The sequence below is a fragment of the Equus caballus genome, chromosome 1 (assembly GCF_041296265.1).
Source record: "Equus caballus isolate H_3958 breed thoroughbred chromosome 1, TB-T2T, whole genome shotgun sequence".
Taxonomy (NCBI): domain Eukaryota; kingdom Metazoa; phylum Chordata; class Mammalia; order Perissodactyla; family Equidae; genus Equus; species Equus caballus.
In genome coordinates this window covers 32,677,306-32,700,530 of record NC_091684.1, presented here as the reverse complement: position 1 = coordinate 32,700,530, position 23,225 = coordinate 32,677,306, and the positions used below count along the sequence as shown (strand labels likewise).

At 54.5% G+C, this 23,225-nt stretch overlaps 1 protein-coding gene across 1 annotated transcript in view; it reads right to left on the bottom strand.

The window, feature by feature from the left end:
* Nucleotides 1-984: 984 nt before the first annotated feature.
* RRP12 (ribosomal RNA processing 12 homolog) overlaps nucleotides 985-23,225 on the bottom strand; it is a 42,380-nt gene continuing 20,139 nt past the window's right edge. The window contains exons 12-37 of the mRNA XM_001501555.6: nucleotides 22,361-22,459; nucleotides 21,622-21,713; nucleotides 19,567-19,678; nucleotides 19,255-19,352; nucleotides 17,866-17,980; nucleotides 16,699-16,841; nucleotides 16,340-16,461; nucleotides 15,349-15,413; nucleotides 15,095-15,257; nucleotides 14,484-14,638; nucleotides 14,155-14,222; nucleotides 13,525-13,618; nucleotides 12,332-12,490; nucleotides 12,115-12,195; nucleotides 11,819-11,924; nucleotides 11,488-11,595; nucleotides 10,812-10,969; nucleotides 9,660-9,751; nucleotides 9,312-9,473; nucleotides 9,022-9,194; nucleotides 8,651-8,779; nucleotides 5,793-5,842; nucleotides 3,751-3,823; nucleotides 2,254-2,321; nucleotides 1,861-1,943; nucleotides 985-1,510 (exon numbers count right to left, since the gene is read on the bottom strand). Coding sequence (XP_001501605.1) covers nucleotides 1,408-1,510; nucleotides 1,861-1,943; nucleotides 2,254-2,321; nucleotides 3,751-3,823; nucleotides 5,793-5,842; nucleotides 8,651-8,779; nucleotides 9,022-9,194; nucleotides 9,312-9,473; nucleotides 9,660-9,751; nucleotides 10,812-10,969; nucleotides 11,488-11,595; nucleotides 11,819-11,924; nucleotides 12,115-12,195; nucleotides 12,332-12,490; nucleotides 13,525-13,618; nucleotides 14,155-14,222; nucleotides 14,484-14,638; nucleotides 15,095-15,257; nucleotides 15,349-15,413; nucleotides 16,340-16,461; nucleotides 16,699-16,841; nucleotides 17,866-17,980; nucleotides 19,255-19,352; nucleotides 19,567-19,678; nucleotides 21,622-21,713; nucleotides 22,361-22,459 — 2,871 coding nt within the window. The 3' untranslated portion in view covers nucleotides 985-1,407. The remainder of the gene's footprint in view (nucleotides 1,511-1,860; nucleotides 1,944-2,253; nucleotides 2,322-3,750; nucleotides 3,824-5,792; nucleotides 5,843-8,650; nucleotides 8,780-9,021; nucleotides 9,195-9,311; nucleotides 9,474-9,659; nucleotides 9,752-10,811; nucleotides 10,970-11,487; nucleotides 11,596-11,818; nucleotides 11,925-12,114; nucleotides 12,196-12,331; nucleotides 12,491-13,524; nucleotides 13,619-14,154; nucleotides 14,223-14,483; nucleotides 14,639-15,094; nucleotides 15,258-15,348; nucleotides 15,414-16,339; nucleotides 16,462-16,698; nucleotides 16,842-17,865; nucleotides 17,981-19,254; nucleotides 19,353-19,566; nucleotides 19,679-21,621; nucleotides 21,714-22,360; nucleotides 22,460-23,225) is intronic.

Below are 23,225 nucleotides of genomic sequence, written 5' to 3'. Positions count from 1 at the left end.
AATTCCAGACTTTCTGTGAGCACAGATTATAAACAGTGCCAGCTCTGGGCAAAGCATGGTTCCTCTCAGCTTCCTAGCCCAAAATCGAGGAGGAAATGCCCTAATTTGGATGCAATGGATTGATCAAGACTTGAGTCCCCTTAGAGGATGAATGGAACAGTGCACGGGGCCTCCTGGGAGCATTATCAGAGCCAAAGGCATCAAACTGGAATGGAAACTATTGAGATAGTGTGTGTGTGCTCTCATCTCAAATGGGGAGATTTTGAGATGAGGAAAACTATTGATCAAATGCCAGAGGACAAAGCACGATTCCTCATATCTGGGGGTAGGGAAGAGCCTGGGTTCTTCGCTTCTGGCTGCCTGCTGGGAAAGCAGACACAGTGGTACCCTGAGCTGACGGGACAAGTGATCTTAGGAGCAACCACAGGTCTGCACCATGCCCCTCTCTGCTCCAGACCAACAAAGCTGGCCAGTAGGAATCACACTGCTCTTTGTACCACAGCTTGATCCACTTGTCCGGAAAAAGAGAATGAGAGGGTCAGGGAGGTGGGTGATCAGGCAGCACGTGGCACAGGGAGGGGCTCAGCAAACATTCTGTTAAATCAATGAACAGAGCTGCTGGGAGAAACCTGGGCCCAGGGGCAGCCTGGGACAGCCACCGCTGCAGCTCTAATCAGCTCTCAGCTGGATGCCTCCCCTTCTAGTTGGAGTCCCTGGGGCTCAACCACAGCTCCACAGACCAGCCCTGGAGCATTCGCTGGCCTTCCTGATCCCCACAACTCACCTTCTGACTGGGACTGTAAAGTGAAGTCGGGAAGACCTCCCAACACAGGTGGCTGTTCCTGGGCAAGATCCCAAGGCTGACTGAGGGCCAGCACGCTACCCTAGACTGGATGCCAGGATCAGCGGGGAAGGGGTTGAGACACTGACGCCAACGACCACACTGTTCTTGTCCCTGGAGGGGGCAGGTGATGAAACACACTGTTTCTAGGGACAATGCATTGGTGATGCATGTTTATTCTACGTCTGGTCACAGCAAATCTCACACCAGACCACAGCCAGGCTGAGAGGGCCACATGGCTACAAGCAGCTGAAGGAAACGGAAGACTGTCCACTCTGTTGCACGTGGCCACTCTAGGCAGAAGGTATGGCTGCCTTGCTGGCCTCCTCAGAGGCACTGAGGCTGCATTCCCATCTCCAGGCCCCAGGGACATCTCGAAACCATTTGGAGTCCATCTGGAGCTTCCAAAATCCTGGGCACCTCTGGGAGCCAAGCCATGCTTCCAAGTCATTCTGAGTTCAGGCTCAGTTCAGGCTCTGGAGCATGTGGAGCTGGTGTCAAGGCAGCCTGGGGGCTGATGAGGGGCCTCGGGCTGGACCACAGAGCAGCCCTCAGGGCCCTGGGGTTCAGGGCCGACGATCCTTTCTGCGGAGATTGTGTCCCACCTGGGACCCCCGCTGGGCAGCCTTTACCAGGCCTTTGAACTGTCCCTGCAGCTTCACCTTCTTCCTGCAGGGACAGGAACAGAAGGGTCACAGCTCACTGAGAACAGGCGGCCCCCGTTCCCATAATGTCACAAGGTGGCTCCCCCCAGCATCAGCAGGAACGGAAATGAAGGGGCGCGGCCAGGCAGTGGGCAGCACATGATCTGGGCAGACCGTGCGCGATTACGTTTAAAAGAGCAGTCGAGTCAACAACATACGTAGGTACCAACTGCATGAAGGTGCATGTTAAAAAGTAAAACTGAAAAACTGGAAGAGGCTTGAGCAGTTCAGTTGAGAGTTCAAGGAGAATAAGGTCCCTCGGAGCACAGCTCCCCACCCCAGTCCCCCGCCCCACACCCACCCTGCACATCATACCTGCGGTTGAGCTTGGTTCTGTTGAGGGGGATGTAGGCATAGGGGTCGAGCCGACCCTTCTTCTTCACGTCACCCTTTGCTTTCTGCTCAGCCAGAGAAAGAGAGTCAGCTGGGATTGTGGGGTTCCCCTTCCACCCCTGCCCCGACTCGACAGGGCCTGTATGCTCCCTTCCCTTCATTCTCTGCCTTAGGTGGCACCAAAGAGGTCCGGTAGGCCTGGAAGGCCAAGGGACAAAGGCCTGACTTTAGATGCTGACCAGACCCTGGTGTGCCGCTCAGTGTGACCTCAGTCTGGCTCCACAGAGGTGCCTCTCCAGGATGGTGGTGGGCACAGCGGTCCCCCCTTTCCCAGAGGCTCTGCCAAGAGACCCCTGCCCCACCGGCAGCTCTTACCTTGGCCTTGTATTCAGCCCCAGGTGTAGCCTTCTTGGCCACCGGCCGATGGATGCCAGAGCCTCCAGCTAGGGGGAAACACAGAGGCCAGAGTCAGGGGAAGGCGGGGCAGCCCCCTCCTGGGAGAAGGTAATTGACACCTCTTCAGAGAGCTGCTGGGGAGACAAGCCACGGCCAGGAACCCAGCTCTATCCTCTACCAACCAGGGACAAAGGCCTTCCTCGAGAAGAATCCAGAGACCTACCAGTGACCTCTGGAAACACCTATCTTCTCCTAACATAAAACACCCACATTCTCCAAAGCTAAATCTGCTCCGTTTGTTCTAGAAAGAACGTGGTCTTTGAAGTGAGACAGACCTGGGTTCAACTCTCAGCTCCAACTTCACGCAAGTCTCTTAACTTTCCGGAGCCTCTCAACCTCATCTGTAAAATGAGGCTCTACAGGCTTTATCTCATTCAGGCTTCACACCAACACCGAGACAGAAAGGAGGTCCTGATGTGAAAGCTGCAGCTCAGAGAGACTGCTTCCAAGGCCAGCATCGTTCCCAGCCTGGACTTCAACACAGTCGTGGATGGAATCCTACATCACCAACTCAGAAGGACTCTCTGAGATGACCCAGATGAAGCCCTTTTACAGGTGAGAAACTAGAAGCTCAGAGAGGCAGCGTGACTGTGCCGAGGTCACACAGCTAAGAGCAGCTGGACAAGCAGTCTTGAACCTAGGCCTCGTGCTGCACTGCCTGGTGCCACTGCTTCTGCACCATCTCAGAGCAGAGGACGTGAGCTGGGCCCTGGCCTGTGGAGCCACAGAAGGAGAAGGAGCCATGAGGCTCTTCAACTGGGTTAGAATGCCATGGGGCCCTGAGGACACACCCGCTATGGGATCAGGGACTTCCCACAGGAGCCCCTGGACCTCAGATGCATAGCAAGGGCTCTGCGGCCAGAGCTCGGGGGCAGGGGCCCTGCGGGGGCTGCCCTAGAGGGAACGAGGAAGAGGAGAGGTGACAGAGGCCCACCCTGGCTTTGGGCAGACACCCTGGTACCTGCAGCAGCTGCTCTGGGGAGAGGAACAGCATGGGTGCCCAGAGGCAAATGTACCTGGGAATCCCCTGGGCGGGCCCAATACGAGCTCTCCCAAACCCCACCCTCAACACAGGCTACACTCGCCTGACTCAGGGCCGGACAGAAGAGATGGACCCCTCCCAGAAGGGAGGGCTGCACGCCTCGCGGAACGCCTGGCGGGGTCGGGAGAGATGGGGCCCAGCGGCTCCCCAGGGGGCTGGGGATTCCGTGCACAGATCTGACCCCCAGGCTCTCCCTCATCCCCAGACCCTCTCGCTCCCCAAGCCCAGTCATAGGTGACGTATCAGCCAATCTTCGCTGGCGCCAACTGAGTGCAATCAGGTCATGCAACTTCATGGCTTTGCCTGCAACAGACCCTGCCTAATGCAGGTGACAGAGGACAGGGTGTTCCAGGAGAGAAGAGTGGAAGCCTCACCTTGGTACTGAGGGGGCACCTCCAGCTCCTCATCATCAGCCTCTTTCTGACGCTTCAGCTTCTGGTGTTTTTTCTATAATGAGGTAAGCAAAGTTTGTGAACGGGATGTGATCCTCCTCGTTAACGGTAACAGTAACAGCAAGTGCAACCTGCCTTAGCAGGAAAGGCTCTCTGCCAAACACTCAATTCCCCACTTACAGATGAGGACACTAAGGCTCAGAGAGGGCAAGTAACTGACCGAGATCACACAGCTAGGCAGCACAGAAGTAAGCTTGCAGCCTAGGCCCTCACTGCAGAGCTCGTCTTGGCTGCTCCCCTGCTTGGCCTCTCCATACTCAACTCCCCCTTCAGGGCCACAACTGCCTGTCTGGGCACCTTGTCCTCAGACTTCCTAACAGGAAAAATGAGGTCCTCGGCCTCTTTGGAGAGAGCAGCTTTACCAGTTCTTGGCCTCACATAAACTCCACTCCACCCTCCCCATTAGTCACTCACTGATCCCCAACTAAGAGCCAGGCCCTGGGTATACAGGGGACAGGACCCAGATCCTGTGCTCCTGAGGCTCCCAGGCAGGTAGGAGACCCCTGCTCAAGTCAGTCATCAAAGTCCCTCCATAATGCTACTGTCCCAGGCGTCATGAGTGTGGGGCAATGAGACAGGTCGACTGATCAAATTAAACTCAACAAGCAGCGATCGGCACTCAGGACCTGCCAGGTTCCACGTTAGGTGGTCCGAGGGGAGAGGCGGCCTGTAGCACTCCGGCCCGCCAGGAGACCTGAACCCAGAAACTGACAACGGGCAAGGTGGAGCGACAGTGTGCGGGGAGACCTCAGCTCACTGGGCTGGCCGCCACACCGCCCAGGAAGCCCAGGGAGACTGCCGACTCCTGGGGCTCAAACTCCCCGGGGATCCTGAGGCAGGGGGGCTTCAGACCCCACTCTGAGGAGCATTCACTGACTTAGGGGCCAGGTGGAGGGGAAGGTGTGCCAGGCAAAGGGAACAAGGCTGGAGCCCACACAGTGTGTGTCAGGAAAGCGGGGGCTCCAGTTCCATCGGCTGAGGCCCAGCAGAGTAGGCTCCCAGTGGAGACAGAAACTGGCTGGAAATGTGACTTGGGCCACATCATGGAGGGTGACGGCTCAGCTCATTCTTGGTTCAGTTGGCACCTGGCAGCAGCTCTGCTCACTGGCAACTGCCATTGTCACTTGCCCCCCAGCATTTTACGCTCCCACAACTGCGGGCAGAGGAGTGGGACTTAGCAATTGTCATGATGAAAAAGCCCCTGGGGACCTCGATGGCAGGTGATGACTCGCCATGAGCCAACCCTGCAGTGTGGCCACCACAGGTCCCTCTCGGTGCCTTGAGGCAGTCCTGCTTTGCTGAACCATGGGCACATCCTTCGAGGGCCGTGGTCAGTTTCCCCTGGCCAGGAACAAGAGTAGGCGGCAGAAGGATTTCACAGCCACCTGTGAAGATGTGCTGAAGGAACCAGGGAGGCTTTGGCCAGAAAAAGATTTCAGGAAAAATGCAGTAATAATAATGATGGTGATGATGAATAGCCAGCACTCACTCAGTGTGACTAAGTGCCCTGCACGTTACATACAAGCCGGGATTGGAGTTTGGGTAGCCTGGGCCTGGAGATATACACATTTAACGACCCCTGTGACTGTGGGCTACTTGCCCTCTGTAAGCCCCTCTGGAAACGGGGATGATAAAGAGTCCCCACCTCCCGCGAGAATTAGGTGAGGCCACGCGGGGGGGCCCTCAGCACTGAGGAGCCCAAGGTCACAGGGGTCCTTCAGTTGGGGCCAGCCAACTGAAGGACGCACCGGGTGCTTCAGAGGGTGTCAAACCCCCTCCCACACCCTGCAGACAGGTCAGCCGTGACCCTGCCCCTCACATGCACACCACACCTCTGGACTGCCTGCTGTGCACGTGCTCGAGGAAGCAGGCAGGGGTGTGTGTGTGCACCAGGGGAGACAGTGAGAAGACGTCAGCCCCGAGGCTTAGGCCTGAGGGGCCCTCCATCAGCAGGCGTTACTCACACTCCTGACGCCCATCTCTTCCGTCAGCTCGGCCATCTCTTCATCCTCCCCTGGAGCCAAAAGGAAAAGCGGACTGTGAGTACTCAGGGAGCCTCCGTTTTCCCAAAGCCCACACAAATTTCATCCTGCCTCCTCCTGGCTCACCCGGCTGAGGGCGCCACCAACTCCAGCCCCAGAAAACCTGTGTCTTTCTGGGGGAGATGAGATCCCTGAACACAGCCCCTTTCTCCTTCCCATCCCAGGCCCCAGGGATGACAGCCCCTCCAGGAAGTGGCATTCCCACTTCTGAGGTAATACAGCTTTTTCTGACTCTCAGAGAGCCCCAGGGTTCCCGCAGCCCCACATATACTCCACTTTGTCATGAGGGCGGCTTTGTTTTCCTACTTGAGAATCCTTCTTTTTTTGCCCTCTATGTGCTGGGTACTGTGTAGGGATATAAAGAAGTATGAACCAACAAAAAGCACAGGCAGCAAAAGTAACAACAGATAAAGTGGTTAACATTAACATTTAGAAATTTCTGTGTCAAAGAACACATCAACAGACTGAAAAGGCAACTTATGGAATGGGAGAAAATATTTTCAAATCTTACATCTGATAAAGTGTTAATATCCAGAATATATAAAGAACTCCTACAGCTCAACAACAAAAATCAAACAACCCAAGTAAAAAATGGGCAAAGGATTTGAGCAGACATTTCTCCAAAACGATATACAAATGGAGAACAAACATATGAAAAGATGCTGAACCTCACTAATCATTATGCAAACTGAAACCATCACGGAATACCATGTCATACCCATTAGGATGGCTACCGTCAGAAAGACAGAAAATAACAAGTGTTGGTGAGATGTGGAGAAACTGAGACCCTCGGGTCCTGTTGGTGGGAACGTAAACTGGCATAGCCACTATGGAAAACAATATGGCAGATCTTCAAACGACTGAGCACAGAATTACCCTACGATCCAGTAATTCCACTTCTGGGTATAGACCCAAAAGAACTGAAAGCAGGATCTTGAAGAGATAGTTGTACATCCTTGTTCACAGCAGCATTATTCACAATAGCCAAGAAGTGGAAGCAACCCAAGTGAACACCGATGGACAAATGGATAAACAAAATCTGGTAGAGACATACCATAGAATAACACCAGCCTTAAAAAGGAAGGAAATTCTGACACAAGCTACAACATGGATGAACCTTGAGGATATTATGCTGAGTGAAAATAAGCCAGTGACAAAAGGACAAATACTGAATCTTTCCGCTTATATGAGGAATTGAATTCAAATTCAAATTTACAGAGACAGAAAGTAGAATGGTGGTTGTCAGGGTTGAGGGGAGGGGAATGGAGGGTTAGTGCTTAATGTGCATAGTTTCAGTTTTGCAAGATGAAAAGAGTTCTGGAGATGGTTTATCGAACAATGTGAGTGGACCTGACACTAGTGAACTGTACACTTAAACACGGTTAAGATGGTAAATTTTATGTTATGTGTATTTTACCATGACTTTTTAAAAAAGCTATCAGTATACAGTCATGAACCACATTAACAACGCTTCAGTCAGTGATGGACCACGTACATGACGGTGGACCCCTAAGACCAGTACCAGATAACTAAGGTGTGTAGTAGGATCTACCATCTAGGTTTGTGTAAGTACACTCTATGATGTTCGCACAACGATAAAATTGCCCAATGACCCATTTCTCAGAACGTATCCTGCCGTTAAGCGACACATGACTGTATTAAAAAAAAAAAGTATGAAACTGACCAGTTGGAGGGAAGACAAACTCAAGTGAAGTTAATCAACAACCAAACGACGTCACAGGACAGCACGTGACCAAGTGCCAAAGCCTGGGCAGTCCCTGGGCTTGCCAGGAGCGGGAACAAGGGCTGAAGGCTGAGGGGTCATGGAAAAGTCACAAAGAAGGACTTGGGGTGGATCTGAAAGAGCCAGGAGAGTTTGGGAAGGCAGAAAGACAGGGGCGGGGCATTTTCAGTATCAGGAATACGCTCGCAAGAAGGGAGCAGGGCGGTAGGAACTACCAAGGGTGAGAGGGGAGCAGCGACAAGACCAGATCGGGAAACAGGGTCACCCAGCACATACGTGTGCTGTACAGGTTACCCATTTCACCTTCACAACACCCTCTGAAGTAAGTATTGGTATTATACCCATTTTGGAGTGAAGAAACTGAGGCCCAGAGGTTAAATAATTGTGCGCAGTCACACACTGGTCAGTCAGGTGCGTGGCGGCAGTGAGAGCCCTGGTTAGGAGGCTGCAGTGAGCCAAGGGCCCAGTGAGCACGGTGGCAGCAAACAAAAAAAGAGGAAGACAGACAAAGTTTAGAAGCCACAGGCTTTTATGACCTAACGAATGATATGTGCAGAGAGGCAGCAGGAAAGACGAAACAGGACTCGGAGACGTTGCACCTGAGTGGCTCCTGGAAAACAGGGGACACTGGAACCAGGAGGAGGGAGGGTCTGAGTCTGGCTCTTTCCACCTCTAAATGTGTTCCAGGCCCCAGCCAAGTTCACACTTTAAAAAAAAAAAAAAGGAGGAGAAGGAAAGAAACAGAACAGAAGAGAACAGAGACCAACAGCGCACATCACACATGGTAAGAGGAAGTTTTGAAAGTGCTGTTTGAATTATAGAAGTATTGTATAAGTGGCTGCATTACAACATGAAAGGATTTCTTAGTGTGGTCAAAAAAGTTTCAGAAAGTTGCCTTAGATACAAGCTCCTCACATCTGTTTTCACCTGTTTCCCCAACAAATGGTTACTGAATGAACGAGTGAGTGAATAGCTGACTGCGGCCCTGGCCCAGGCCAGAAGCAGCTGCGTTCCCAGAATGGGCAGGCGGCCCCACCTTTATCGCCTTCCTCTTCCTCCATCTTGGCGTTGTCATCCTCCTTCTCCCGGATGATGAGCCGGCCATCGGCACTCACCTTGAAGCCATGGTCCTTCTTCTTGCCCCGGCCTGGCCCAGGCTGTGTGGCTGGCACGGCAGAGTCAGACAGTGAGGAGGCGTAAGGTCAGTCCTAACCCACTCACACCCTCCTTGTAACCAACAAGCCCAGGTCTGTGCCCCATACGGGTGCCCACAGCACAAGGATGTGCATATGTGAGAGGTGACGGTGACCACTGGCCTTCACGGAAGCCGCCCCCACCCCACAAACGTGGCACCAGGGCAAGCCTGTTTTACATGCTCATGGGCTAGCCTAGCTGCTTCCTGCTTACCTAGCACTCGCTGGGCCACCTTGGGGTCCAGGAAGTTGAGAGGCTCGTCAGTACCACTCTCCTTCAGCCACGCCTGGCTCCTCTGTCGGGCCAGCTTCCGATGCTCCTTGCCCCAGCTCCTTTCCTCCTCCTCATAGTCCTCATCCTCTGAGTCGGCCAAAATCTCCTCGATGCTAAGGACACAGAAGCCCCTAGTCAGGGCGCTCCCGGGAGAGGCAGGGGCAGCTGGGCATCACCTGGACAGGCTCGGGTTGGGGAGACCAGGTCCCCAGGAACCCCATGGGTCTCACCTGTCGCCTTTGCCCTGGGCAGGTTCCTCCTCCTCCTCTTCCTCCTCCTCCACAGCAGCCTGGTTCAGAGCGCGGTGCCTCTTGGCCCGGGCCTCGGCTTTCCGAATGTTTCCCAGGACTTTGTGGTACTCCTCAGGCAGCAGCCCCTTCACCAGCTCAAATCTGAGAGGCCGAGAAGGCCTGGTAAGGGGCAGCGGCCAGAGAGCACCACCCAAGGCAGGCAGTCAGCCAGAGCCCTTCCAGCCACAGGGAAGGACTCAGGCTCCAGGCCGGGCCCCTTCTCTGTAGGGTTGCTGGTGGGATGGAAACCCCTCGACGCCCCCCTGCTCCCCAATGCAGTGCACAGACCCAAACTTGCGGATGAACTTGGTGAATAGGTTTCGGAGCTTCATGCGGAAGTGCCGCCGCATGTCGTCCGAGAGCTTCCCGATGGCGTCCATCTAGGGGAAGAGCATGGGGTCTCAGGGGAGGAAACGCCTCCCACTCTGCCTGCCCTGTCACCGCCGTCCAGACCAGGAACACAGGGTGATGAGGTCCAGCCACGAGGCAGGCGTCAGAGCAGCCCTGGTCCTGCCTGACCCTCGGTCCAATCAGGTTCACAGTCTGGGCAGCCCCCCATCGTTCCCCTAAACCTCACCACTTGACCAAGATCACAGCTTCAGAGTCTGAGACAGTGTTTGCCCCCTTACGTGCTTATCTCACTGAATCCTTATGACAACCCAGTGAGGCACATACTATCATCACCCTCAATTTAGAGACGAGGAAACCGAGGCACAGAGAGTTCAGCAGTTACGAAGTGGCCACAGAGGCAGGAGTTAGCCCAGGCCTACCTGACTCCACAGCCCATACCTTGCCCCGACATCACCAGCTTTCTCTTGGTTCCGTACATCCCTCTATCGCCCTGCGCTAATCTCCAGTTGGACTGTGCTCAGGTCTTCATTGGTCCCCAGGGTGAGCTTTGCAGGGCAGGGCAGGCTATCCCGACTCTCATCTGTCCCTTCTCGCCTTGACCCACGGCCAGATACAAAGACAACAGGGGCGTCTAGAGGAGCCTCCTCAAACCCAGAGGATCAAAACGCAAGATGGGAGAAAGAAAGTGAGCTGAAGGCCCTGCGGGGGAGAGCCTGGAGTCTCGGTCCTGAGCTTTGGTTCCCAGGGCTGTTCTCACTAGCACTGTGACCTGGGGAAATCTCTGGCCTCAGTTGCCCCAGTTATAAAATGAGGGGTGGCCTGCCCACTGGCCTTTGCCCTGCAGAGCCCTTGCTTCTGTGGAGGCGCTGTGGGAGTGACAAGAGGCAGCCTGGGCACTGTGCCCCTTCCTCAGCTCCACCAGGCTGGCACTCCCCTACTGGTCCCTTCCTGGGCTCCTGCAAGACCTTCTGTTCCACTAGCGTGTAGCTAAAAAAATATTTGAAACTTGCTGGCCTTGAGGCTTACTGGGTCCCTGTGAGGAGCTCAGAGGGCATGCTGCCATCTGCCAAGGGGAAGGGAGGCACTCACCACCAGCTGCACGTGTTTGGCCAGGTGTGCCACATCCATGACAATCACTGCCACCTTGATGAAGCCCAGCGCCGACTTGACCACATCCCGGGTACGGGAGGCCAGGAGGAGGCACACATTCTCCAGCAGCTGCTCGACTGTGTTGGTCCCCATCAGACCTGTAGGGGCCAGAGGGCTACTGTCAGAGATACCCTTGGCCCGACCCAGATGCAAGACCCCTGCCAGATCACAAGAATAGGAGCTCACACTTGGGGGACCTCCGAGTGCCCGGCACAATTCTAGCCACTTTTCATGGAGTATCGGCTCTTGTCCTTTAGCCACCCTATGAGGAGGTGCTGTGTTCTCCCCACTTTTAGGGGTAAGTGAGGGAGGTTCCAAGAAGTTTATAAAGTTGCCCAAGGTCTCACGTGGCTGGTAAGAGGCAGGACCAAGACTACAGTCTGTGCATGACACCTAACCTCCTCTGCTCCACTCTGACAGTGGGACGTGGGGCAGCTGTGCGGAGGGAGGAAGGTCAAGCTGGGCAGCAGAGAAGACAGGAGGCAGCCGGCCTTGGTTCCAGCTCTTCTTCCTCCCCCCGGGGACCTTTCCCCATTCTGACAGCCACCCTGTCCTGATCTTCTGGGCATCTTCCCACCCTGAGTGCTTCCCAGGCCTTCACGCAAGTAGTATTTACCTTTGAACTCAAAAAGGAGGTGTGTCAGGGCCAGGATGCTGCAGCTGACCATGGTCACAGCGCCCACGAGGCCAGGGTAGATGAGGACGAGGAAGCGCTGCAGGGCCTCTGGGAGGACAGAGACCAGGGAGAGTTGCACCAGGCCGAGCCCACACTGCGCACTGCATCTCGGGCCCAACAGAGAGGTGGACTCTGGCCAGAGATGAGCAGCCTGCCCAGGTCCAGACTCAGAGAGCTCTCCCTACCTTTTCTGTTTGACCAGTGGCTTTGAGGGGTGCCTCCCCCAGGTGAGTAGAGTGTCCACCCAAGCTCTGCGTCACCTGGGCCTCACCTTCCTGGTTCGGGCCAAACCGAAGGAAAGCATGGCCCATCTCCACCAACAGGGCAAAAGCGTTCTTCCGAGCCCCCACTGACACCTCCTTGGTACACAGGATCACCTGCCCAGACAGCCCTGTTAGCATGTGCTCCTGAGCCAGCCACCCTGGGGTTACCGGCCTGAGGCAGCCACATTCCCAGGCAGAGAATTGAGCCCACCCTCAGCCCCAAGACTGCCCTCCCCGATCATGACAGGCCCTCAGGAGCCACACTCCAAGGAACCTCTCAAAACACACAAATTGCACCTCTTACCTCAGGGACGAGAGCAGTGATGAACTCCTCATGCTCAGCTGAAAGCTTCTTCACGATATGAATGAGGCACTTCAAACGGGGCTGCGGGACAAGGGGAACAGCAGTCAGGAACCCTCAATGCTTCCTCTGCCCCGGAAGGCCCCTGTCTCCACAGTGGTCCTCTCCTGGTGTCACCCATCCTCCCCCAGGCTGAGCGGGGCTGCCCCGGGGTCCTCACCCTCTTGGCAGGGGAGGAAGTGCTCCGCAGCGAGTCCAGCAGGGTCTTCTTCAGGTCGTCCAGGTGGCTCTGCACGAAGCGGGCCCCGGGGCCCTGAGGGCTGGCACACACCTCCTCCAGCACGCGGTAGGCCTTCTTCTGTACTCCATGGGCCTTGCTCTGGGAGGGCACATGGTGGACAGGGATAGGCGAGGAGGCAGGGCTGGGGGTCCTCCACCCATCTGGGACATTCACCCAGCAGTCACCATTAACTGTGATGGGGATTAGCAGCACTGGAGCGGATTCAGAGAAGCTGACCCCCCTCTGGTGCTCATGGGATCCGACAAGAAGGCCGGCAGAATACGGACAGATAGAGGCTAACTCTGCCAGGCAGGGGATGCTTCGGGGAGTGAAGCCAAGCCATCCCTCCAATCCAATCCTCGGACCCACCTCTAAGTCATGCTATCCCCAGCAGCATGAACTTGCAGGGCCGGGAGGGCATCAAGGCCTGTGCACCCGCTCATCTTTCTAGCTGGAGCACTCCTCTCTCCTTCTTTGCCTAACTCCTTGCTATCCCAAAGGAGCTCTCAGTCACCCCCCCCGGGACACCTCTCCTGAGGTTAGGTGGCGCTGCCCAGGACTGGTGTCTGCCTGCATGCTCAACCCCAGAGTACTGCTCACACTGTTGGGTAACTGTTTATTAAACTTCCCAGTGGTGACAGCTTTCAGGAGGTCACTGCTGGCTTGGGTTCTGCCTGGTGGCTAGCCACAGGGGCAGGGATGAGCATGCCAGGCAGCAGACCTAGCATGTGTAAAGGCACAGAAAGGGCCATCATATCTGGAATCCTTAAAACAGCCTAAGGAGGCTAGAGTGGTGGGGGGAGATGAGGGAGGATGAGACTGGTTGGGATGAAGATCAGGCCAGGCTGGGATGGGCCAGTGAGTGAGCCAAGCAAAGGAGTATGGCCTTGGTTCTACAAGGGGCATCTTAGCAGGTGAGGCCTGAGCACAGTTATGCATTTTAGCCACTTTGGCACCTACGTAACAGATGGGCTAGACAGGGCACAAAGGCCAGCCACGCCACAAGAAGGCAGATGAAGACCTGATCCTGGAGAGCAGCAAGGGATAAAGACAAGGAGACAGGCCCGGCTCTCCAAGGTGCAGCCCCTTTGCCCAAGTACGGCTGTGTGGGGCTCCCGGCCTCCGCGACTCACCTCTAGGTAGGGCCGGATGGTGGAGTACAGCTTGCTGATGGCAGCTTCGTCAGCGTGAGGAGCCAACGCCACGACCAGGTCCAGGACGGACAATCTGCTCAGGGGTAGGAGACCAAGGAAGGGCTCAGGGGGGCTGGAGAAGGGCACAGACTCTCAGTGTTCTCATGTCTACTGGGGACGGAGGAGGTAGGAGAAGCCATGGTGAGGAGGACGGGGGCCTCAAAGGAGCTCGTGAACAATAATAAGACGTGGCACCTAACTGGGCACTCATTAGGTGCCAGGCACTGTTGCAGGTGGTTTACAGGTGTTAACCTCTTCCCTTCTCATGCAACCCTGCTGCAGGGACACTGTCATGTCCATTTTACAGAGGCACAGAGTGGGTAACTTGTCCAAGGTCACACAGCCCATAAGTGGCAGAGGTGCCAGTTGAACATGGGTAGTGTGTCTCCAGGTCCTTAGTCTTCCCCAGCAGGCTAGTATGCTTCTCTGGGAAGGAGGAGCCAGTGAGCCCTCGTGGCAGAGCAGGGACATTCAGACTTTCCTAAACAATTCCAGAGAGAATGCACAGGGCTTCTACCAGACACACCCTCTAGCTCCCCAGGGTGCCCCAGGTCAAGTGGAGCATTTTACCTGGTGAAGTCAGAGCTAGCAGGGTCCAGCACCTTTTCACTGGCTTTTTCCAGGAAACCATTCACCAACTGGTGGCCCCAAGGAGATGAGAAGAGAGAAATACAGAGCAGCAGCAGGTCACAGAACTATGCCATCTTCTCTTCCCCTTCCCCCACCTCCCACTTAGAAGACTTGAGCCCAGCCCAAGCCACCACAACTGGGATCTGGTCCCCTGTTCTCCAGGTGGCAGAGGCCCAAGTGAGCCCTGGTAGGTACCTCGGCCTTTCCAACGCGCCCAAGCCAACACTCACCCAAGGGAGAGCAGTCCTCGCTCTCCTCCACCAGCTCACCTGAGGCTCAGTAATGGTGAGGTAAGTTCTGATGGTTTCCAGCACGGCCCGGCGAGGGGCTGGAGTGTCCCCAGCTGTAACAGGCTGCCCATACAGGTTGAAGAGGATCGGCAGAAAGTTCTTGGCAAAGCGGCTCACTTCAGCACGGTCAGCCTCTGGCAGGAGGACCAGAGTTGGCATAAAAGAGGCAGGAATTCACCCTGCCCCAAAGGCCACCGGCGCTGCTGCCCAGAGGCATCCTTTTAAGGGACCCAGATTGGACCATGGGTTTGGGGCTTCTCCGGGACAGGAGAGACTGAGGCCAGAGCCCAGAGAACAAGGTGCCGCCTGGTCTGTGCTCCTCCATGGCGCCTGTCCCAGGGACAGCCAGCGCTGGCCCCATAAGAAAGCCTTTGACATTGACTGGACAACTCTCCGTAGCTGTCAGCACATTGGGAGTAAAGAGAGGAAAGGGGCAGTTTTCAGTGTCCTACTAGCTCCTTGGGTCCCCAGCAGAGGCCTCAGGTCGTTGCAAAGGAGGAGCTATGGCTCAGGCAATGAGCCGCAGCAGGCCAGGTGGGGGTCGGGGGCCATCCTCCCACCAGCCCCCCGACCTCACAGCCCACACATACCCGCCTCACAGCCCTTGGTGATGAGGGTGCGCAGGGCCTGGCACACAGTGACCCTCAGGTCTGGGCGCTCGCTGATGGCCGTGCCCAGTGTCCGTGCCAGCCCTTTGAAAGCAGTGGTCACATCTGTGGGCCTCGTGCAGAACCCAGGCAGGAGGGTCCAGATCTGGGGAGAGAGGGGATGGTAAAGGAGGGTGACGCCCAGCAACCTGTGCCCCGGCACTGTCTGACCCACATCCCCCAACCTGACCTCTTACCTGCCACTGGAGCGTGTCATAGATCTTGGACTCCACTGTGCTGCCTGCCTGGGCCAGGTCCATTGCTGGAGTGTGACACAAGGACACAGTGTGACCCCAGGCACCCTCCTGGCCAGCAGGCCTCATTTTCACCAAAACCAAAAGCCCAATGATGAGCACGGGAATATGGGTGATGCCCCATGGACTGAAAAAACTAATTCATTCTAAAAAACCAAAGAGATCTGTATAAGACAGGAAGCAGGTGTCCTTCCATAATCTTACTCCCCCAGGGATGGCCACCGTCTCTGACTTTCTTATATTTCTTTAAACACACACAAAGTTTTAAAAACCTAAACAGGACTGTACTACATTGTTTTGAAACCTTGCTCTACTTTACAATAAAGCTGGTAACATCTATCGAGCAATCTCTATGTGGCAGGCTGTGTAACATGCACTTATGTGATTATTTCATTTAATCCTCACAATGTCCTCATTTTACAGAGAAGCAGACCCAGGAGTTGAATAAGCTTGCCCAAAGTCACCAAACTGTGGAGTAGCTGAGCTGAGATGTGAATCTAATCTGTTCAACTCACCATCTACTACACAAGTCCATTCCCACGTAAGGTTGTTCCTTCTTTATAATGAGCACACTGTGTCCTACCGTGGGGCTTTACTGTAAGTAACCTCAGTAGAACCCTATGGAGGGACACATAGGTCGTGTCAGGTTTTTTGCTAGGAACATCTTTGCATATATAAATTGGTGTGTACTTGTCTAATTATTTCCTTAGTGGGAGAAGAGGCCCATATCTGCCTGCACAGTTACCGGGGGAAGCCTGGCCATGCCTCAGATCAAAGGGGAGGGAGAGCCCCATGGAGAAAGGCACTCAAGCACCGGGTGGCCCCCTGCTTGGCAGAGGGAGGCTGTCGAATGTCCTAAGGCTGGGGGTGCTGGGCGAGGAGCCCCTCCTGACCCCTTCTAGCTGAGGCTCCAGGACTGTGGTAGGCCCCGTACCTCTGCTCTTCAGCGTGGTAGCCAGGGGCAAGAAGTAGGTGGTGAAGAAACCAAGTCGCGTTTCCCGGACATGGTCCCGGATGACGGGCAGCAGCCAGCTCCGTGGGAAATCCAGAGTCTCTCTGGGAGGAGGCAGGGAAGGCCCAGTGAGGAAGAGGTGACAGCCTGGAGGGCAGCACACCCAACAGCATGTCCCCTGCTGGGCCAAGGAGCAGTATGAGCCCTGCTCTGGCCTCTCCCACTGAGCCCCACAAGGCACACAGAGACTTCACCCCAAGGAGTGGACACCCTCCCTGGGGGAGAGCAGGCCACCTGGCTTTCCTGGGGCTCACACAGAAGCCAAATAGGGTCACACTTACTCAGAGCCATCAATTTCCAAAGGCACAGCCTCTAAAACCACCTCGGGTCCCATGCTGGCCACTGCAGCCCCCACTGCCTGGTCCAGAGCTGCCGTGTGGGGGAAGTGGGGGGAGAGGCGCAGGTCACCCAGGGACTGGAGGCACTGGAACAGAGATGAGAGATTATACCTTAAGATGTACTCACAGAGCAGGCAGCTTTGGCTGAGTCTGGGCCAAAGTGTCAAAGGATGAGGTGAGGAGTGTGGGCCCAGGTTAAGCTCTAGGTCAGAAGTCACAAACCAATAACCAAATTTAACCCAATGATGTGTTTGACCTCTCCCCAATGCCCCAGGATTTTAAAAAATTCTGTATTCATAGTAACACTTAAAAACCAGTAGATTTGACCTACAGATGTAGATTTCCAGTTTATCTTGAAAAACGGGAAGGGTGGCAAAGGCAGAGCCGCATGCAGCAAAGAGCAAATCAGCAGGGACTTCCCTCGAGACAGAGCTGCACCCCCCAGCTCTCCCTGGCTCCCCAGAGCCCTTCCACAAGCCCCACTCTTCGTGGACCTGTCTGACCTCTTGAAAGAAGGCAAATTCGCCAACCTAACCTATTAGGGCCCAGGCCAGGCCTCTCGAGGAAGCCCCTGCGCTCCCAGGGTGGCTCCTTTCTTCCTCCAGCAGTGGAGGACTCAGTGAGGAAGGCCCCATGGGGCTGGGAGATGCTCCACCCACTGCTGAGGACAGGCCCCTACCCTCTCCCAGCACTGGGGAGGATCTCTGGGTGATCTCTGATCCTTAAATGGTTTATTCTGGGCTACAGTAACCTTCCTGAGACCCAATACTGCTTAAAACACTATACTGACTTGTGGAACACTCAGAATTAAAAATTAAAACATAACAGGTAGGGATGAGGGAGAATCACACTGATTCCCTGAGAATTTCAAAACCATCAACTCTGGCCAAGACCAGTGAGTGGGTATCGGGGTGGGACGTGCCTCCCCCGCTTCTTGTTCCTCCCACATTGGGCCAGTAAGCATCCTGGGGACACAGCACTGGGCACCTGCTGTGGTCATGGGGGTTGGTGGGGGAGTGCAGAGATGACGAAGACACATGCCCCTCCAGTACTCACGGTCCAACTGCCCGAGCACCACCTCCTGCCCTGGCCCAGGAGCTCCCAACTCACCTTCTTCATCACAGGATGGGCCTGCCTCCCACACGCCTCAAAGAAGACACACAGCAGCTGCAACACGGAGCTCCACGCAGCGTGAAATTTATATGTCAGGCCCTCCTCCACTGCCCTGCCAGGGGAGCACGCAGTCAGGGCCACGTTCATGCTCACCTGGCCCCAAACTAGGAAGTCAACAGGTGGCATCACGAGCCACAGACCACCAGCTGGCCAGTGAGGGTGGAGCCTCGGGAAAGGCTAGCGGGAGAACTAGTATTTATGAAATGCCCCCTGAGCTAAGAGTCTAATTTATGTAATCCTAGTGATCAAAGAAGCAGCTGTGAGGTAGATTATTTGCTCCATCTTCAGAGGGGGAAACTGAGGCTCAGAGATATTAAATAACCTGCCAGAGTCACTCTGCTAGTGGCCAAAATGGGCCTCCAAAGCCCGTGCTTTGTCAGTGCCCCATGCTTTCTCAGTCTGACCCAAGGTGGGAGGATGGGGTTGGGCAGGTGGTCTGGGCAGAAGGGGAAGCTGCAGCAGGGAGGGGCCTCCCTAGCTGCTAGCCCCCTCTGGCCTGTGCACACCCTGGGCAGCCCCATCTCTCAAGGCCTAGTCCCCTGGAGATTTCAGGCCAGAATGATCAACAGGGGTCTACTTCCCTGTGGGGGAAAGTGGTGAGCTAGGGGTGGGGGCAGCTCTGTTCCTGAATTTTCCTGAAACTTCATCCCAGATGGATCCACAAGAAACAAGCTTACTTCTTCATGACGAACAGTACCCCAAGCACCACACCTAGGAGCTGAGCAGAGAGACCCAGAGGGGACACCAAGGATCCCAGTCCCTCTCCTGGGACAACTCCAGTGCACCCTGAGGCTCCCCACTGCTGGCTGGGGAGGGTGGTCGGCGGCCATGTATCTGAGTGGCTCCTCTTGGAGGTGTGCAGGGCAGCTCAGCACATGAATCAGAGTGGACTCTGCAGTCAGGCTGTCACTTATTAGTTGGGTGACCTCAGCTTCCCCATCTGTAAAATGGGGTCAGTACCTATCTCTCAGAACCACAAAGACTACTGTAATTTCTATTTATTCAGTGCTTAACTACACGCCAAGTACTGCTCTGAAAACTTTCACTATTACCTCATTTAACCCTTACCTGCATTAGTCACCCCTGACTGACGAGGACCCTGAGCCATTGAGAGGTGGAGGAACTTGCCTCAGGTAACTGGCTGCAGGGTCTGCACTCAAGAGCACTACACTATGGCACCTGGAACGTGGCCAGCGCTCATCCACAGCAGCTGGTCTGGCACCGTGCACAGGGCCCACAGTAAGTGACAAGTGGAGCACCTGTCTTAGAAGGAACTTTCTACAAGGTACACCTTATTCCCTCCTAACGCAGATGCTATGTTCTTACCTGAACATCTTGGCGACATACTGGGCAGGGCCTGAGGCCGAGGAGGTCACAGAGCCGATGTCAGCAATGTGGGGAGCAACACATTCCTTCAGGATCTCCTGCAAAAAGAGGCCATGGCTGTCTGGGCCCAAGGCAGCCCCCCAGTGCCACGCGGCCCTCCAAGTGACAGGAAGCCTATCCCGGCCCCCAGCACCTCCTCCGCAGCATGCAGCTGGAGGTCTGGGGGGAGCGCCAGGATGGCCAGGGCACAGGCAGAAGCTCCAGTGCTCTCTGCTTTCCCTGATAAAGCTGGGGAGGAGGGGACTGTGGTACCTGGAGGCTCTGGGTGGCAGCTGTCACCACCTGTGAGTGGGGGGACAGGAGGCAGGTCATCGCAGTGCCAAAAAAACGAGGGAGGTGGCCCAGCCCCAGGTCTCGCTGCAGCCTGTCAAGACAAAAAGGCTCCTGTGGGGTCTGGCCCCAGGCCTCAGGGACCCAGATGGCCCAGGTCTGATGACAGTCACTGATCTGTGGGGCTCTACAGGGCCCTTCTGGCGGGCAATTTTACAAAGTTCTGGTTTCATGTAATTGGTACATGCAGTAAAAAATTCAGAGGTCTTCAGGGTATAAAATGAAGAGCGTGCCTTCCTTACTCCTTACTCCCTCCTCCCAGACTGACCCTCTGATCTACTTCTCAGAGGAAAATCAAGGTTAAGTTTCTCAAATATTCTTTTGTTTTGTTTTGGTTTGTTCTTTTCCTTTTTCTCCAAAAGCCCCCTGGTACATAGTTGTGTATTTTTTAGTTGTGGGTCCTTCTAGCTGTGGCATGTAGGACGCCGCCTCAGCATAGCCTGATGAGCGGTGCCATGTCTGTGCCCAGGATTTGAACTGGTGAAACCCTGGGCCACCAAAGCGGAGTGCACAAACTTAACCACTTAGCCACAGGGCTGACCCCTCAAATATTCTTCAAGAAGTTTTTATCCATACATAAACGTATAAAACAATAACAATTGCTAACATTTATGGAACACTTATCACATGCCAAGTACTGATATAACAACACACATTAACTAATGTAAACCTTGCCAAAAAAAACAAACAGAAAACAAAAAAAGAGCCTTGCAACAACCGAAATTAAGTCCTATTACAATTCCCATCTTATAGATGAGGAAACTATAAGGCACAGAAAAGTCAAGTAACTTGCCCAAGGCCACCCAGCTAGTGAGTGGGGGTTGAGGGGTGGTTAGGATTCACACCCTGGTGGTTTGGCTCTAAAGTACAGAGAATCGCACCATCCAGGCTGTTCTGCACCTGCTTTTGCTTAGCGTCTCTTGGAGGTCTTTCCACATCAGCATGCACACATCCACTTCAATTACTTCTAACGGCTGCATAGTATTTCACTGTTTGCATTTAACCAGTCCCCTCCTAGGGCACATTTAGGTTGTTTCTAGGTTTTTTAGTCTCTAAGAAACATCCTGGGACACACACCCTGGCATGACTGTGGGAGTCCTCCTGTAGGACAAATCCTGAGAAGCAGAGAACAAGGCTATTTTGCCATTTTCTGGCACCTCCAGGTGGAAAGCGGTTTGGTGCAGGGAAAAGGGCATGGGCTGGAGACCTGGCTCTGCTCCTTAGCAGCTGCGTGACAAGCTAACTCGGGGTGCTTTGGTTTCTGGTTTATGAAATGAGCTAAGACCTTACCCAGGGGGTAGCTGATCACTGAGACAGAACAACGCAAAGGCCCAGCATGCTGCCTAGAGGAGAGCAGGCCACCAGGAACCCTTCAGCAGAGGAGGAGGACAGACACAGCACAGTGGAGCCTCAGGGCCCTTAGAGACCCTGGCTCCAGGCAAAATGCAAGTCATCAATTGACAGACGTGTTTTCTTCTCAGCCTTATGCGGGCAAGTAAAATTATCAAAGGGCTACTATTAAATGGCCAAGCTCAACTGTGAGTAACATGAAAGACACAAGGTAGAAACAGGGTTTGCAGACTATGAATCCCAGAGGAAGGGACTTTAACCCAGGTAAGGAGTCAGGTGGAGCCACAGAAAGTGAATGAGATCCTCTGAGAAGGAAACCAACCACACGGGATGACAGCCAGAGGGTGACAAGACCAGGATGGAACTCAGGCCCCACCCTGAGGGCAGTGCTCTTAGCTCAGCCTTGCTGCTCTGCAGGAAGGCGTCAGCCCTGGCTAACGCAGGCTGTGCTGTCCTGCCCTGTGCCTCCTGACAACAGGAGCTGGTCTACAGCACACTCCACAGGAAACGCCACCAGCCCCAAGGAGCTGAACCCCTCTGCAGCTTCCAGCTCACGGCCCTCCCACCTGTACCGCAGGGCAGAGAGCCTGGCTAGAGGCCCTGGGACGTCCCTCCACTTAACCATACCTGACTAGGTTGACGTGGGCTTTCTCCATGACCTTAAGCCAGGCCAGCAGGGGTTGTAAGTCATTTTCGCTGGGAACATAGTCATACAAGGCCTAGAGGGGCAACAGGGAATAAGCAGGTGTCTGAGCAAGTGCATTCAGCAGCAGCCCAATGACAATGACCCCTTCTCATCCATAGGCATCAGCATGTCCCAGTGACAGGCCTGTGCGTGTGGCCTCAGAATGCACAGCCCCTTTGGCCTTCCTAGCTCCTTCCTTTCCCTGCTCCATGAAGCCCTTCCAGTTCTGCTTCTGTGGCAGAAAAGCCCCAGGAGCAGTTGAATATAACTTGGGTCACACAACCCTTTGTGAACCTGACAAAAGCCACAGAACCCTTCTCTGGAAAAATGCATGTGAGCACACACATACGTTTTGCAAACAATTTGGGGGGTTTCTGCCTCCTTCCCCAAATCCATCCACGGATTCCTAAGATTGAGGGTCCCTGCTCAAGGTATCTGTTAATACCATGAGACCATCACGCTGAAATAGCTTATTAACTCACTAGATCAAGAAGCAGGGCCACCAGCTCCCGCGGACACTGATGTAGCTTTGGGGGCTGGTGTCCTGGCTCCCTGTCTACTGGCCTCCTGCAGTGGGGCAGCCCAGCCCCGCCAACCTCACTCTGCAGACAAGTAACAGGGCCCCTCACCACCCCTTATCCCCAGCACAGCCATGCCACTCCCCGTCCCACCAGGCCTCACCGTGATGATCTGGGCATTGAGCTCTGCTGGCAGGGTACCCAGGCTGGGCTTGGCATGGAAGAGGCTGTGAAAGGCCTGCATGGCACAGGCTGTCACCAGCTGGAGAGGACATGCAGGCTTAGTGGGGAACTGCAAAGCCCACAGCTGTCCCGGGCTCCTCAACCTCCCACTCCCCACAGTAGGCTGGGGGCAAGACCCAGCCCTCTGAACCCCAGTCAAGCCCCCTACACCTGGACTGTCGCTTTAGTAAGTCTTGGCAGCCACTGAAAAACTTTTAAATGACATAAACAAAGACAATGGAGAAACATGAACAAAATGTTTTTAACGTAACAGGTTAAAAAGGCAGGCTATAAATGGTTTGTATACAAGAGTTATAGCTGTATTTTCAAATGTTTTTAAGTGTGTTTGTTTATCCAAAGAGAAAATGTCTGAAAGGACACACACAAGTTGTTCTGAATGATTCTTTCCTTTTAAACAATGATTATGTCATTTATATAATAAATACTTTAAAATACATACATGAACAAACACTACAGGAGAATGTATAAAGATTAACAAAATTGTGCTAGGATGAGAGAAACACGGGTTCATTTTTATGTATCTTTAAGCTATCATTCGGATTTGTTAGTGAGTACACAAAAAAAAAGAAGAAATAACAGTGACTGTGGCTGGAGTGGAACTCGAGGTAGGAGAGGACGGACACCTGACCAGCCCTGCTGTGGGTCCACCCTCGCCCCACCCTGGTCTCTGAGGCAGCTCCCAACTGGACCAGGACCCTGCAGACGGCCCCACCTACCTGACACCTGGGAGGAGGCGGCGACCTTGGTTGTAGCAAGGAGCAGAGTCAGGACAGGGAGACATGAGG